Source organism: Gavia stellata, chromosome 7 (assembly GCF_030936135.1).
Source record: "Gavia stellata isolate bGavSte3 chromosome 7, bGavSte3.hap2, whole genome shotgun sequence".
Lineage (NCBI taxonomy): Eukaryota > Metazoa > Chordata > Aves > Gaviiformes > Gaviidae > Gavia > Gavia stellata.
In genome coordinates, this window is record NC_082600.1 from 31,533,630 (window position 1) to 31,548,661 (window position 15,032).

Below are 15,032 nucleotides of genomic sequence, written 5' to 3' on the forward strand. Positions count from 1 at the left end.
AGGCTTATAGAAGATAGTACCATGTATTTAAAGTTATATTATTTTTAACTTATAAGACGACAGCAAAAATATCAGAGCTGTATTGTTTCCTCTGCTGATATCTGATAGCCTTAAGTGCATGATATGCATAGCTTTAAACTTGGGGATACTATATACGTATTGAAAATAATAGCTGTTGGCCAAATTCTGCATTCCAGTATTAACAAGTTCACAAGAATCCTTGACTGACTACAGAAACAATAAGTAGCCCTTCTTCTTCCCTTGCATTATAACAGTATATATAAGAATAAAACATCTGTACTTTAGAGGGAACATTTCAGTTTCATGATTTTTAGTTTCAAAGTAGTAATATCCAACAGCAGATTTTTGCTTTATTGTTTAGAGTCCAAAAAATCTTTACAGATGCCTCTAATAATATCAGGAACCATCTGCTCCAATCCTGTGAACTCCCTTGTGAAGAAAGTATGAGATTCTCTTGGTTCAGAAGCCATGTCTTTCAGATCATCCAGAGGTGCCCAGGCAACACCCACAGAGAAGATGGTTATTCCTACAATAACAACAACAACAAAAAATAATAATAACACTTTGCCTATGGATACAAGAAAAACAGCCATCTCTACATCCATGAATTAATCTGGATCAGAAAAGCATGTTTCAATACCTGCAGTCTGGCAAGATGAACAGATTTTGCAACTAAATATCAGGAATTAGATTTGTCTCAGTAAAAATCCTGAAGGAAATATGGGGTATCTTAAGACCTAGTGTTTTAGTTGGTTTTGTAGTCACCCTTATGAATGTAGCGGTTACCATATCAGTCTTGAAACACAAGTAACACTGTGTAAAGTGATTTTGAAAATACATTTGGATCCTTTGTGTATGCTTAGTGCTTTCAAGCATCAGCAGCCCAATCAGCTTTTTGGCCAAAAGCGCTTATTTCCTTCCTAGATGATATTGGAGAGCAGGAGTCATGCTGTATTGGATAGCATCACTGATTGGACCTTCACTACTTGGCTTTTTATTTTTAATCTACTAATTTCTCACCTGTTTAGGGAAATAAGACTGGGTGTATGTTTTTCACTAAGCTGCCATGAGTGAGTCTACTCATACCTGGCTCCATAGCACTGGTTTTTTTCATCCTAATGGAAAACAGTTCCTTGGGGCTTACATTTTGCTGAATTTAAAACAGGTATGTTAATTGATTCTCTCACTGGGGCTGTATTTGCAAAGTTCAGAATCTTAACATTTACAATACAGCAGAAATAGGATGAATCAACTTCCACTGCTTTTAAAGATACATCATTTACCTGCTTTTTGTGCAGCAGCAGCAGGTCCTCTAACATCATCGTAAGACTGACCATCAGTCAAAACAACTAGGAAATTTTTGTTAGGTCCATCTTTCATTGGCCCAAACACATTTCTGGTTGTGAAAGAGATGGCATCACCAGTAGCAGTGCCACCACTCATGTAGTGAATGTTCCGAATAGCTGAGAGGACCTTTTCTTTTGTGGTGTAGTCTGTGAAGCTGAACTCGGTACGCTGATCGTATGTGAACTGCACAGCTGCAATCTTGGAACCAATGTCAGAGATCTCAAAAGCCTTTGCAACATTGCTGATGAATTCAAGCACAAGGCGGAAGTTGCTGTCTCCAACGCTGCTGGAACCATCTATCAAGAAACCGATGTTCACAGAGTTGTAGCATGTCTTGCTACACAACATCTGCTCATGCGAACACAATTTTTGGACAAGAGGTTTCACGTATTTGGTAGTACCGAACCAGGTGGGCATTTGGTAAGAGAAGAAGCCGTTGTTTCGACAGACAGCCTGTTTGAAAAAAACATGTCAGGAAGTGAATACCAACACAGTGGCTGTATGGATAATTATCAGACACCTATGTGATTTTCTTTCAAAGGTAGGTTAGAAATGGAGCCTGGTGGTGGGGGTTTGGGGTGGGTTTTTTGCTTGTTTGTCTGTAAAGAAATTGAGGACATACATCTGCAATTAAAGTCAGTGAAAGCTATAATACAGCTTATTTTATCCAATAATAAAGTCAATCCTGCCCCCAACCTCTGGTAATGTCAAATAACTTCACTTTTTCTCATAAGAATTGTAACAACTGGAAATTATAATTATGGTTTTTGAAAGTCAACTAAGTAAGTCATGGTTACTGAATATACAAAGGATTGAAAGTTCTGTATTTTTGCTTATCCACTGAAAATTAGGCTTCTGTGTTTTCCCTTTGAACTTGGTAAGCACTTTATTTTTTTTTTAATCTCTGATGTCTCATAAACACAGACATACAGTTTGGTAGAAATATAGTTCCAGGTCATTCAAAATAAAATTTCCTTTTCCCCTGGTGTCTATAGGATGCATGTAAAGTACAACATAATTGAGAAAGGGGTTAAATTTAAAATCAGCTTTCCAAGGTGATAACTAATCAGACTGAGATCAAAATGCAGAAGGGGAAGGCTGGCCTCAGTCACCTCAGGTCATGTCTTTCTGTGCCTGTAAGAGTTGGACCTGCCTGCAATAACACTGGGGTAGGCAACAAGCTGTCTTGTGCCTGGAAGCAGCAGAGGTGTAGTGCCTCATTCTGTTTATGCTCTGAGCTGTGAATTTTCTGCTGAAATTAAACATCTAAAACCTCCCTGTGAAAAATGAGAGGTTTTCTCACTGGAGAGTAAGTAAAGACCCAGGGATTAGAAAACTCATGTGAGAGTAGAAGATCTGTGTTAGAATTCCTACTCTAACTCATCCAGAACAATATCCAAAACTCTTCATCCAACATGAATGGCTTGCATGTGAACTTGTTAGGATGTGCTTTTCAATCTTTCCTGTCCTCTTAGTAGTGAAAGTAAGTAAATAATCCTCCATAGAGGAGGTGTTGAAAGATACGCCTCCCTGTCTGCCATTTGAGGATAGGAGATATTGTATCTGTGTTTCATTGCCTTTGACACATTTAACCATACCTACGATAGAGGAGTCTCCTACTCTGAGAATCTTCATGGAATTACAAAGTCCAGGAGCTACAACTTGGCCAAGACTCTGAACTGGCAGGAGAGCGATAGCACTTCGGTACCTTTGTGTAGCCCCTTCAGCAGGAAAAAACCCAGCATTTCTTTAGGCTTCCTAGTGATATTCTTTTAAATCACTTATAAGCAGGGATAGCTTCACTGGTGTTTTTGAGGGAATATTTTAATTTTTTATATATACATATATATAAAATTATTAGCTCATTAAGATTTTAGCATGAAGTAAATTCCCTAGAATCATACCCATGACTGAAAAAACATATAATGATATTCTCTCTTACTTTGTCAACAAATCCGATGTCTTGTACCATTCCCAGCTCCTCCGTTGTGGGTTTCGCTACAGATACAATGAATACATTGACTCCAAATTCTCTGGCCACTATGCCAGCTTCTTCTATATCATCTGAGGGCCAGCCATCTAGGAACACCACAATGATCTTGGGAATTCCTTTGCGTGCCCCATTTTCTAAAGAGAAGAATTTCTGAGCTGTGTGCTTCAAAGCTTTCCCTAGTTTTGAACAGAAAAAGAATATGAAGAAATAATGCAATTACATCTTGATATGAGTTTCCTACATGAAATTGTGCTGGATTTTGGTTATGATTATTTTGCTTTTACATTGAGTTAGACCTGTAGTGCCCCAGGAAATTTGATAATAATGAAGCTTGAGCAACCTATAAGTTAAAAACAAAAAAACCCAAAACCAAAGCACCCTCACAAAAAAAAAAACCCAAACCAAAAAAGGTCAGTAAGAAACCACTGACACTTGTTTCGCCCACAGGTCTAGTTTTGTACTAGGAGGTAGATACATTAGTGCCTGCCAAATGAATTGAAAGGAAGAAAGTTGAGGAGCTATTTAAATTTAGCTTGTGAAATGCAACGTATTTGGAATGCTCAGTTTCCTCATTTGGCAAACATCTCTTCACAACCACTTACTACTAATTCCAAGATTATTCTAACGCTTTAATTAACAGCTCAACAAGAATGAAACACTAAGCCTTTTAGATACGAATTTGTCTCAAGATATCACTCTGTTACTAGTGAAAAGGTGATTACTGCTTAAACGCAGGAAATGATACTTGCATTTCTACTCTAATTACATGTGTAATAAGCAACCCTAACTTCTGGAAATGAAATGGAAGAGGTGGTAATGTTCTCATGGAAAAATGTTGAACCTCATTAAGATGAGTGTGGCATTTAAAATACTTTCTTCCTTAACTGAATTATAAGAACTTCAGAGTGTGTGTGTGTATATATATATGCATACTTATATATTAAAATATATATGTATTTGGAAATGTAAGTAAATAATTTCTATTTGCATGGAGGTATGAACTCACCTGTATTAGAATTGCCTCCTCTGAACCCTAGTTCCTTTATGGCAAACAAAACTTCTTTCGCAGCAGTGAAGTTTTTCAGATAGAATTCAATTTTTGGATGTTCACTGTGGAAATATAAAACAGGTTAAAAAAGTATGTAGTTCCCTTTTCATACTGCTGTGGCGTTAGCAAGCTAAAATGCACTTTGAATAATTTTGTTATTGATAATATACACTCTTCTTTATATTTTTAATTCTTAAAATGGAAGTATGATCCTCAATTCTCACAATCCTTAGCAAGAGGAATTACTTAGCTGGGTGCGTAAATTAAGAATAGATAGATTCTCAAGCTTATTAAGCAGCTGAAAACATTAAGCTGAAAATATATACAGGAAAAAATTTAGAACATGCCAGATGTTAAACTAAATGCATTTATGTAATTGAAAATTGGCAGGTTTTCCAGTATTTGTATGACAAATACCCTGTTTTTTAAAAATTCCTGTGAAATGCAAACAATTTGAGTTATTTGAGATGTTTTAAGGTGCATTAGCTACTGACTCCATTTAAGAAAAGAAAAATTTTAGCTACACTAAGTTTCCAGATTCCACTTTTGATTTATAGGAGGAAGCAAATTTGTCATGTGAAGAGTAGAAAGAAAAACACCTACAGGTAAAAGAGCTGCCGCTATGAATAAATGGCCTGATCCTGCATGAGAATCACTAGAATGAACCCCTGTGCCAAGCAGAGTTGGTCTGCAGTGCTGAATCTCACGGCAGAATAACTGTCAAAATGGTACATTTTGAGATACAAAGATTATTGCTTGTAAGATTAATTTCTAATGAACAGTTGAATGTTCAAGGTGCTGAACTAATTACTCAGTTTCTCCAGGAATTGCTCCTCACATTATAGTATTTAAACACAGGACAGCAAGAGTGAGGCTCATTTCCCTTAGATTCTGGTGTCTACAACAGTGAACAGACTGGATTTTTCAGGATGGAATTCATCACATCCTAGAAGAGGCATCCAAAGTGGTTCAGACGGTTTGTGCCGTGAATGTGGTCATTCTTTCTAGTGACTATAAAAGCAAGCCTAGGTCATTAAATGAGATGCAGGCATCTACTCCGCAGTTATCTAAAGGCAGGGGAGAGGAACAGACATTAATGATGAAAGATGCGATAGAGAAACCCTCTATCAATCTAACAGATGTTTCATTCTCTTAGAATAAGAGCATTAAAGGCTTCTTTGTGCTTCCTTTATTCCAGAAGCAATAGCCAAAGTGGTTAAGCATTGGAAAACTGCTACTGCTGAGCACTAGCAAACTGAGCAGTGGCTCCAAAAAACTTTTTGCCAACATGTTGGATGTTGCAGTAGCTTTCAGACTGTTTTGCTGCCTGTGAACATACATGGTAGCATGAATAGTCTTAAAATAAAGAATTGACCATTTACAATTTGAAAATATTAGCTGTAGTAACCTACAGGTTGGCAAGAGCAGTTTTTTGGTTTGTACATGTACATAGCCATTTGTGACAATTCTCTCTCTACAATTTTTAAAGAGCCATCTCTCCTTTCCAGAGTGCTTTCTGCTGTTTTACTAAGATGAGCTACAAAAAGTTTGGCTGCTCTCTCTATCCAAATATCAAGTATCACATAGGCAGAAGGTGATCAAAGTTTTCACACCTTCTCACATGGACATCTCAGTGTAGCACAGAGCAAACCGTACTACACCTGGAAAGAGTTTGCTTTCTCTTGCTATTTGTCTGCCATTATTGAGTGAATACTGTTCTGCAAAATAAGCAGTGATATATTCATTGATTTCTTATTAATCACTCAGTTATATTTTTTATAGATCTGTTCTTACCTGGCTTGTACAACTCCAACGTGAGGTCCTTCTGTTCCAATTCCCAACATCACAGCTACTTTTCCAACAAAGTTTTTCTGCAAATTAAATCTACGTTGGCCAATGTTGTAACTTCCATCAATGAGAAATGCAATATCAGCTTTACAGTCTGTGAACATCCAAAATAATTAGACTTACTTAACACCAAATAAATATTAGGATTTTGCTTTGCAAAAGTTAAATTTGTGGGTTCCTACCTTTGTTTCCAGCCTTTTTATCAAGTGGCTTCTTAGGCCTTTTACCTTCAGGGAAGGAAACAGCATGGATCATTTAAGAACAACAAGATGAACAACCAGAAAAAGCTCAGACTCCAGGAATTACATTGCAGTCTTTCTGCCAGTCAGTTTAATTATTAAACTTGCACTACTACTGCTTTGCTCCTTAGAGAATATTCTTTTTCAAATGAAACAGTTTAACCTTCCTTTCTACACCTGCCTAGCTGATTACTGAAACATAGAAAGCTGGGTGGGTTGCTGTAGCTCACTATCTGAAGTGCTACCATTTCTCAGTTAGCAATCCTGCTGTACAATGTTCAGATTCAATAGTTTGGAAGCAAACTGTGACTTCAACTGTAAAGCAGATGGTCTATTCACAAACAAGAGCCAAGTCTAGTATTTATACACCACCAACCTTCATAAAAACTGATCTAGCCTTTTACTGGCAGCAGTTTCTGTGGAGAAATTCAGGTAATATCTAAATTTCTGCTATGTAAGTCGTGACAGCGCTCAGCTGTTGAGTAGTTCTGTGAGAAGGAATGTATTGTCTGTCTTCTCTGTTACTTAATAGGAATGAATATTACATGAGCTCATGAACTCTTTCCTTCCTTCCTGTTATTCATATTGTTTTTCTAAATTCATTCAAGTTTTTCTTAGTTTACATGAACGCTACTGAAGTCAGAATCAATCTCGATTACAAATTATTCCTCTTTTTGCTGATGAAAGATACACTGCAAAAACAGATATTATATGTTTTCTTCTTTAAAAATAAACAAATCCTATGAAACACTGCATTTTAGTCAGGGATTCACACACTGTAGCACATCTTATCACAGGAGGCTTCCTTTGTTGCAGAGATCTCGTACCTGTAGAAGGACGTGCTGTTGATACTGATCGCCCAACTGCTTCAAGCGCTGTGTTCTTGGTACCTGTTAAAATATTGGAAGAATAAATTTACTGTATTTCAGTGTATTTAGATGAAATTACAAGTGCTTGAAGAGTGCTATTTTTCCAGTAACCTTTCTTCATCATCTGCCATTAGCTACTCTTGGAGTAGGATGTGGGCCTAGACAGATCTTTGGTGCAATCCAGTATTGCACTCCTTGTTTTACAGGTAATAAACTTCTCCTTTGAGGTTCTGCATTTGAAACAACAGCAGCTGATGAGTAATTACAGCATACCTAATTGATGAGAGTTTTTGAAGTATAGCAGACATTACTTCTAACAGATATATTCAGGACTTGATCTGGAGAAGCAGATTTCACTTATAACCTCACCAAAAGCACTTGTAATTCCAAGTTCTTAGCTATTAATTTGCAATGGACACTATATACAAGGATTACTAATATCTTAGAGATAGAAGGCTGAATTTTAGCTATGTAAACAGTAAGAACACATTAGAGAGATTTGTTTCCCAAACTTTGAAAGAATATACCAGAAAACACATACACTGTAATATTTTTGAAACCACAACAACATGTATAACCAGTAGACTTCTTTATACATTTTTAGGAGTGTGGTTTAACCTCACCCAAGTGGCAGGCCATGATAACTGGTTTGCAGTCAGGCACAGTGTCTCAACTATGTGGACAAAAACTTCTGAAAAAACCACTATGTCACACTGTAGCTTAATGACCACATCACATCTAAGTTGACGTTATTCCTATTTTTAGAGGGTCAGTGTTTTGTTTGCAGGGAACACTACACAAGCTCTTTGAAGGGCTCAGCAAGCACTACTGCCTGCGTAAAGGCAGACAGGGGGTGAGAAGAGGTAAAACTATACAGCTGGAAGCAGTAAGAGGAAGGGACTGCAATAGCAGGATCAAAGCATGGACTTAGATCAGCTTAAACTGTCGTGGAACTGCACTATCAACTGCCTGCTATCATGTCATGTTGTAAATAACTGGGATCCATTTTTATGTATCAGCTTCTGCTACAGACTAGCTAGTGTAGCTGGAATAGTATCTTAAGGAAATTGTGGAAAAATGAAGATAAAATAATGAGTTAAAAGTGAAAACTTTCATTACTACACTTCAGATAGCAATCACATTTGTTTATGCATACAGGAGCATTGAAACAGTTTCCGACTTCTGTTAATATTTCAAATATAGTTTGCAAAATGATAAGTGTGATCCACCTACGAGTCACTGAGAAAGACGAAGCCCATCTAGAGAGCACCTGAGACTGGATCCCATTGGCATTTACAGCAGGGTAGTTTTCCTGTCCTGGGAGAGTCTGTACCCTTACAGCTCCTCCTGCATTGGTGATCACCCCCCTGAGATACAAAAAGAGTTGTCATAAATCAGACAGTTTAATCACAATAAAATGCAATACAATTATACCATCATTAGTACATTGGACACCAGCCACCTGAAGATACCATATAGGCAGGCGGTTGTGTTCAGGCTAAAACAAGATATAAATTGCTGAAAAGACTTTTAAAATAAACTGTTCTGCAGAGCACTACACAGACTTGGAAAAAAAGGTCAGGAAATTCTAAAATTCTGGCAGTGTTCAGACTGACGCAGAAGACTGATGTTTCAATAACATATCAATTCCTAAAGGAAAGAGCTCCAGCAAAACGTATTTGAGCTCATTATGCCTCATGAATATTTGTGACTGAAACAAAATTTGGCATACTTAACTACAAAATGACCAAAACTAAGAAAACTGGGAAGAAAAATTGCTGTTCATAGTGGTAATGGATACGTAGCATATCTTGTTAATGCAACTACAGACTAAGGTCAGAAATTATAGACATTACTGATAGCAGTCATCAGATTACTATTAATTATAAGAACAGAGCCCAAAGCATCTTATTCTTCTGTAGTAAATGCTAAATGTGAAATTTGAAATTAATGAAATAAATAAATGCAAGTTACTAGCTCAATCCATGTAAGATTCTGGATTGCTTTCAGTCTGGACTTGGAAATAGTATATCAATAATAGATGCAATTCAACTGCATAATTTTCACTGACAGAGATGTAGAGCAACATACCAAATTGAAGCTTCAGAATTTGGAATACTTAGGTAATAGTTAATAAGTCATAGCTACCTTCATTAGTTTAAGCATACTGCAATGCATCTTTAATACACAGTTATAATCGATTAATTAAAAAAATTCAGAACAAATACTAAGAAGCTTACTAATCAAAATATCTTATAAAGTCGTATTCAGTATTATAAGACTGTTGTACTCCTTAATGCCTTACTAGAAGGGTCAGTTCAGAAATGTAGAAGTGACAAGAAAACTTGTAGCAAAATCTATGGAGGAAGTTTTCCAAAACTGAGAAGAGAGCTGAACCTAAAACACCCAAACCCTAAACAAGTTTTTAGAGGTCATAGTCTAGTTCTTAGAGAAGGCCACTGTCATTTTTCCCTTGTCAAGTTGCATTTCATGATCCAACTAACAGGTTCTCAGATTGCCTACCAGATCTGTCCTGCCACCCGAGACAAATAAAGGAATAGCTCGTTTGAAAAGCTTGCTGATGTTTATGGGTTGAGGATCGTGTCAATACCCAGCAGAACAATAGATTTATGCATTTAGGAAACTCTTGGGTTAAAAGCAGCCGAGAGAGAACTTCACTGTTTTTGCAAGAAGAGAAGCTGTTGTGGTTGGTTGTATTTGGATACCTCTAGTGACAAGAATAGGCATCAGAACAGTTCAGATCTCTTTTTACGTGCTACTGAAAGAACGGTTATTATTTTTAGAGGCCAAAATTCGACACTGAACTTCTTTAAGAGGGAGTAAAAGCTTGATGCTTTGTAGTACTTGGGCAGGTACAGTACTGTGGGAGACAAACAACCATTTCAAGACTATTTGAACAGCAATGTGCGCCTTTGCGTTTATTTTTCTTATCTGTTCGGCTTCCTGCTTGAAAAAGAGATCCCAGCCTAATCTGACTTAAAACATTGTGAAAGTGGAATAATCAAAACCAGAGTTTAGAAAATCTTGCATATATTTCTGGTAATATGAGCTCTGAGTATCTGCGGCAAAGGCAGCTTCCACATAAATCTGCTTGTGGACTGCTGTTAAAATACATTCCTCATTCACAGACGTGATTTGCATTTCTAAAGTGAAGTGTGCTTATATATATTTAATTCTTGTAGCTTGGAAGATGAGATTAGTTTCAGAATATACACATTCTTCTCATCCAGGAATACTGTATACAGTATTTAGACAGAGGAGCTTTACTAAAGTTACACCAAGTGAGTTTAAAATCAGATTATAAAGTTGGCAAATACAAACAGCAGTTCTTTAAAAAAACAGTGAGAGAAAAAAAAAAAAAATCAGACCAGAGCCTCTAAATGGTTGTTCTTAAAGGACAGGAAAATTCAGTAAGGCAAAAATTATCTTTGGGAAAAATAACACTATTTAGAATATTTCAGTCTAATTAGAACATAATTTTCTTCTCCAGTACCTGGTTCTCTTTGGCATTCAAACCTTCGCTAGTGCCTCAATCTTAATGGATAAGGAAATATGTGTCAGAAATAGAATATATTGTCTTTAATTGGAACAGTTCCTAATTTAAGTTTACACTTGCAATTTTAGTGAAGCTACTTTGAGCTTGCATCAGCACACTTGACCTATGCCCAAGTTAGCTCCCAACAAGAGCTTAGTATCTCTTCCCTCTTCCTTTGTTGTGGACTTGCAACTTCGAACACTGGCTGAATTAAACTCAAGAACACATTCATACTGAAAGCTCAGCCTAAGAATTATTCCTGGAAGCAATGATTTCAGCTTATTTTAGTCACTTTTGTCTATATGGTTCTATTTTGTTTCTTGATCTTTTCATTTTGATTTGCATGCAATCATTCTGGGGAAGAAAAAATCTAGGTATAGTCTCCATCAAATTTGGAAGCTTTTCACTGAAACCAGAGTAGATTTATTTGCTTCTTATTATTTATTGAAAACATTTGATTCTGTATTTCATCACAAGTTAAAACTCTAGACTGACTTCTGAAGATACACTATTTCCATATAACAGCTCTATTGTTAATGCAGATGGGGGGCTGGTATTAGATGTGACTATAACATGAACTATATCCTTATGAAATTTATTCCTTTTTTCTTGCCATTTTGTTCTGTAGGTAAATTAACAACTGTTTAAGCCATGTTTTACAATCTCATTGGTTTTACTTGGGATGTTTCTTCCAGCAAGTTTACTCAGAGTGTGTGCTCATATACGCTGAAGTGGAATAAACTTTAGTCAGTCTGCCTTTGTATTCCGAGTCAGATTGGCAAATTCCTTTCTACAATAATTTACAACTAACTTTAAAAGTGAGATTCATCCTCTGTAGATCTGAGTGGTATTTAAACAGTGAAGAAATGCCTACACATGTCTTCAGAATGATTTATGTCATTACAATCTGTTTTGATTCTCACCATTGTTCTCTGCTCCTGTGTGACTGACTTGCATGCCACGGCTGTTTTGATTAAACTGGAACTCTGCAGATTTTCCAGGAACAGCTTTCGCTTCCTTACTCACTATGTTTCATGCTACTGCCAGGGCTCCTTGAAGGCAGCTACTGCCAGGGCTCCTTGAAGGCAATTTCTATATAAAAGCTGTCAGTCCATTCTCTTGCCTAGCTTCACTGTTAATAACAAATCATAATTTATACCCAAATGGTATTTTTCACTCAAAAATGCATACAACTTAAAGAAAAAAGCAGATACACAAGGAAGCAATCCAGCACCTCACTGCACAATAGCTCACAGAAGAAAGTATACTGGCCAAGGACAGCAGAAGATATGGGAAGGTCTTATGAAATATAGGAATTTCATCTAAAACACACTTAAAAATCTGAATTGAGGTAAACGAGCAGATGGGATTGAAGCTTTTTAGAGCCTCATGCACCTCCTCAAAGTAAAGTGCAAGAACAGTTTATCTGCACTCTCAAAGAAATGCAGGGCTGGCTTGCCTTTGCCGAATTTTGTGTGTGTTTTTCAAGGAGCCTGCACATCAAGACTGATGCCTAGACCACAAAGAGACTCCTCCAGCCATGGGAGATGACCCTTATAGATGTAACTGCAGTCAGTAATCTTAGCAGTAGAAAGCTGAAATACCATCTCCTGTTAAAAGGAAGAGGAAACACAAGATTTTCACTTGGTGAAAATCTTTTTCCTCTGGGTAAATTTTCCATTGTTTCTTAGAATTCGTAAGAGTGGTGACAGATTTGGCTGACGGAGAGAGCACTTTTTACAGCATGCTTATAAGCTATCGACTTGTTTAAAAATGTTGGGGATGAAGCCAAGTAGATATTCATTTAAATGGGCTTAGTACTAAGTGTAAGGTAAGGATCAGCTAGATAAAGTTGTCTAAAGATAACAAAAACATTGTCAGTGAAATAGACAAAGATTGCTTTTCCCCTTGCTGTATAATAGTGTTGAAGAGTGAAGAGAAATAGTTTTGAACATAGACTAGATGTTCTATGCCAAGGAAAGGTCCCAAGCCCAAGAGCAGCAGCACTGCAACTGGGCTGTTAGAAGTACATATTGAGCTGATTTAGTCTTGCAAAATGTTTGCTCAGAAACTCACAGGGTATATTTTTATGCTAATCATTTTGCTCATCATATATATCTATAGGTATGCTATCTGCTTTTTCAGCAGAAAGGAGAGAACAGAAAGATGAAGGCCTGCCATCCTACCCAAGAGCATAATTTTGACCTGAAAGTTCCTGTTCCCCTTGCTAACAGAGTGCTGGCTGCAATAGCAGCTGGCATTTCCTATAGGGTCCTTGGATGAAAACAGTTATCCTCAGGGACTTAAGACAAGACAGCTGAATTACCTAATTCCCATCTGTCCTTCCTCCTATCAGCAGCAGCAAATTCCTTCCATATCATCCACCTTTCTCTATTGCCCAAGGCGCATCCTCCCCTTCTCCAAACTGCTGTCTCCTACTGCTGCCTAATTGCCTTCAGTCACTGATACAGAGCTGCTCAGGCTCTCATGCCAGCATCCTCTGGCCCCCTAGATTGTGCTCTTTCTGTCCTCTCTGCACCCCTATTGCTTTTGGCAGGAAAGAAGGCGCAGCAGCAGAAGCAGGCACTATACCAAAGTTTCCCAGGGGATCGACAGCTGCTTAGAAATCCCTCTGGCCAGACAACCTTTTTGTCAATATTCTAGCAAACACTGGGGCAGCTCAGGCACCATCATCTGTGTTTGTGGTCACTTTGTGGCCCACTTGGTAATACCATGATATGCTTTTGTTACACCTGAGTTCTGGAACCCCAATGTTTAATTAGAAATGGTTCCGGCCTGTGACTGGTTAGGAAAAATTTTACATGCCTATTTAGCATTTAAAGAACTACCACATTGGGTTAAGTCTCCATTTAGTGGAACTGGCACTAGAACAGAACTGCACAAGCTGAGAACGTAGTCTTTCATTTGACCTTCTGATTATTAATCCAATTAATCACTCAGTAGTGGATTTAACTCAGTTCTTCATGCCTACATAGCATCAGCCTGGTAGGAGGTTCTCCATTCTTCCCCCAACAAATAAATCTTTTATTCTTCTGCCCAGAAAAAGAACAATATTAAATAAATATTCTATTTCCTGAGTAATTACACATAAAATAAGGAGTGAAAAAGGAGAGCAAAAGCCAAACATAACAAACTAAAACAGGCAGAAAGCTTATTCATCTGTAGTATACAGAAGTATTGATAGCTGAATTCTACCAAGTTCTTTACATAGACTATGTAGTATTTTATTGTGTTAATAATTGCCTCACAGTAATGGTACTCACAGGAATTTGCATTAGGATGCATTATTTAGTTTATACAAAATTAAGGAATCAGACCCAACACATTAACCCCTTCATTGCTATCAGCCCTCATTGTTCTTGCAATGTCTGTTGAGACAGACTGTTAAATGCAGGTTTTATGAACAGGAGTGCACATTTCACAAGTAGTGTAATTTATATTGACACTTACTATGGAAAAATATGGATTTTTCTGTAGTCTTATGCTTCTGGGCTGGAGAACAATACTACACATAGTTTATAAGGTACATATTTCAGTGAAGAGCTAGGTGATATATAAATGCCTGTGCTTTATTATCTAGGAGAAGACTATGCAAATCTTGAAAAGAAATCTGCATCTTCCATTTCTTGCACCTCCTCCTTTTGTAAAAGCATTTCCCAGCTGTGGGGGAACCAAGCCCCACCAGCTTTCTTGGTGGGATTTCTTTTAACAGTCAGTCACCACTAGTATGGGAGGTTCAAGACCACTGCGCCTAGTTGAACTAGTTAGGAACTTCTATGACTTTTCGAAACGCTCAAGTCTTCAATGCCTTTGGAAAAAGGTCTTGATAGCAAAAGCTTTTTTCCTCTTTAAAAGACATATTTGGCAACCAATAAAGAAACAGAATGTTAAAAATAAACGGCTACATCACCAAATTTAAGCATTGTCTTAGAAAGACGACAACAGAAAGAAATATCAGTTTTCCTATATAACCTTTTTTTTAAAAAGGCATTTGATCCAGACTTTTCCACAAACTTTCTGTATGTACTTAAACTAGGAAAAGTGAAGAACTGAAGTTCAACTTTTTTTTTAAATACTCATGAAGACACTT

The 15,032-nt window shown here is 37.2% G+C and overlaps 1 protein-coding gene across 1 annotated transcript in view; it reads right to left on the minus strand.

Annotated features, from left to right (window-relative positions):
• Nucleotides 1–371: 371 nt before the first annotated feature.
• Nucleotides 372–15,032, minus strand: part of COCH (cochlin) — a 47,277-nt gene continuing 32,616 nt past the window's right edge. Inside the window, 8 exon segments of the mRNA XM_059819548.1 lie at nucleotides 372–547; nucleotides 1,305–1,821; nucleotides 3,311–3,537; nucleotides 4,368–4,471; nucleotides 6,204–6,351; nucleotides 6,440–6,484; nucleotides 7,324–7,386; nucleotides 8,599–8,732. Coding sequence (XP_059675531.1) covers nucleotides 372–547; nucleotides 1,305–1,821; nucleotides 3,311–3,537; nucleotides 4,368–4,471; nucleotides 6,204–6,351; nucleotides 6,440–6,484; nucleotides 7,324–7,386; nucleotides 8,599–8,732 — 1,414 coding nt within the window.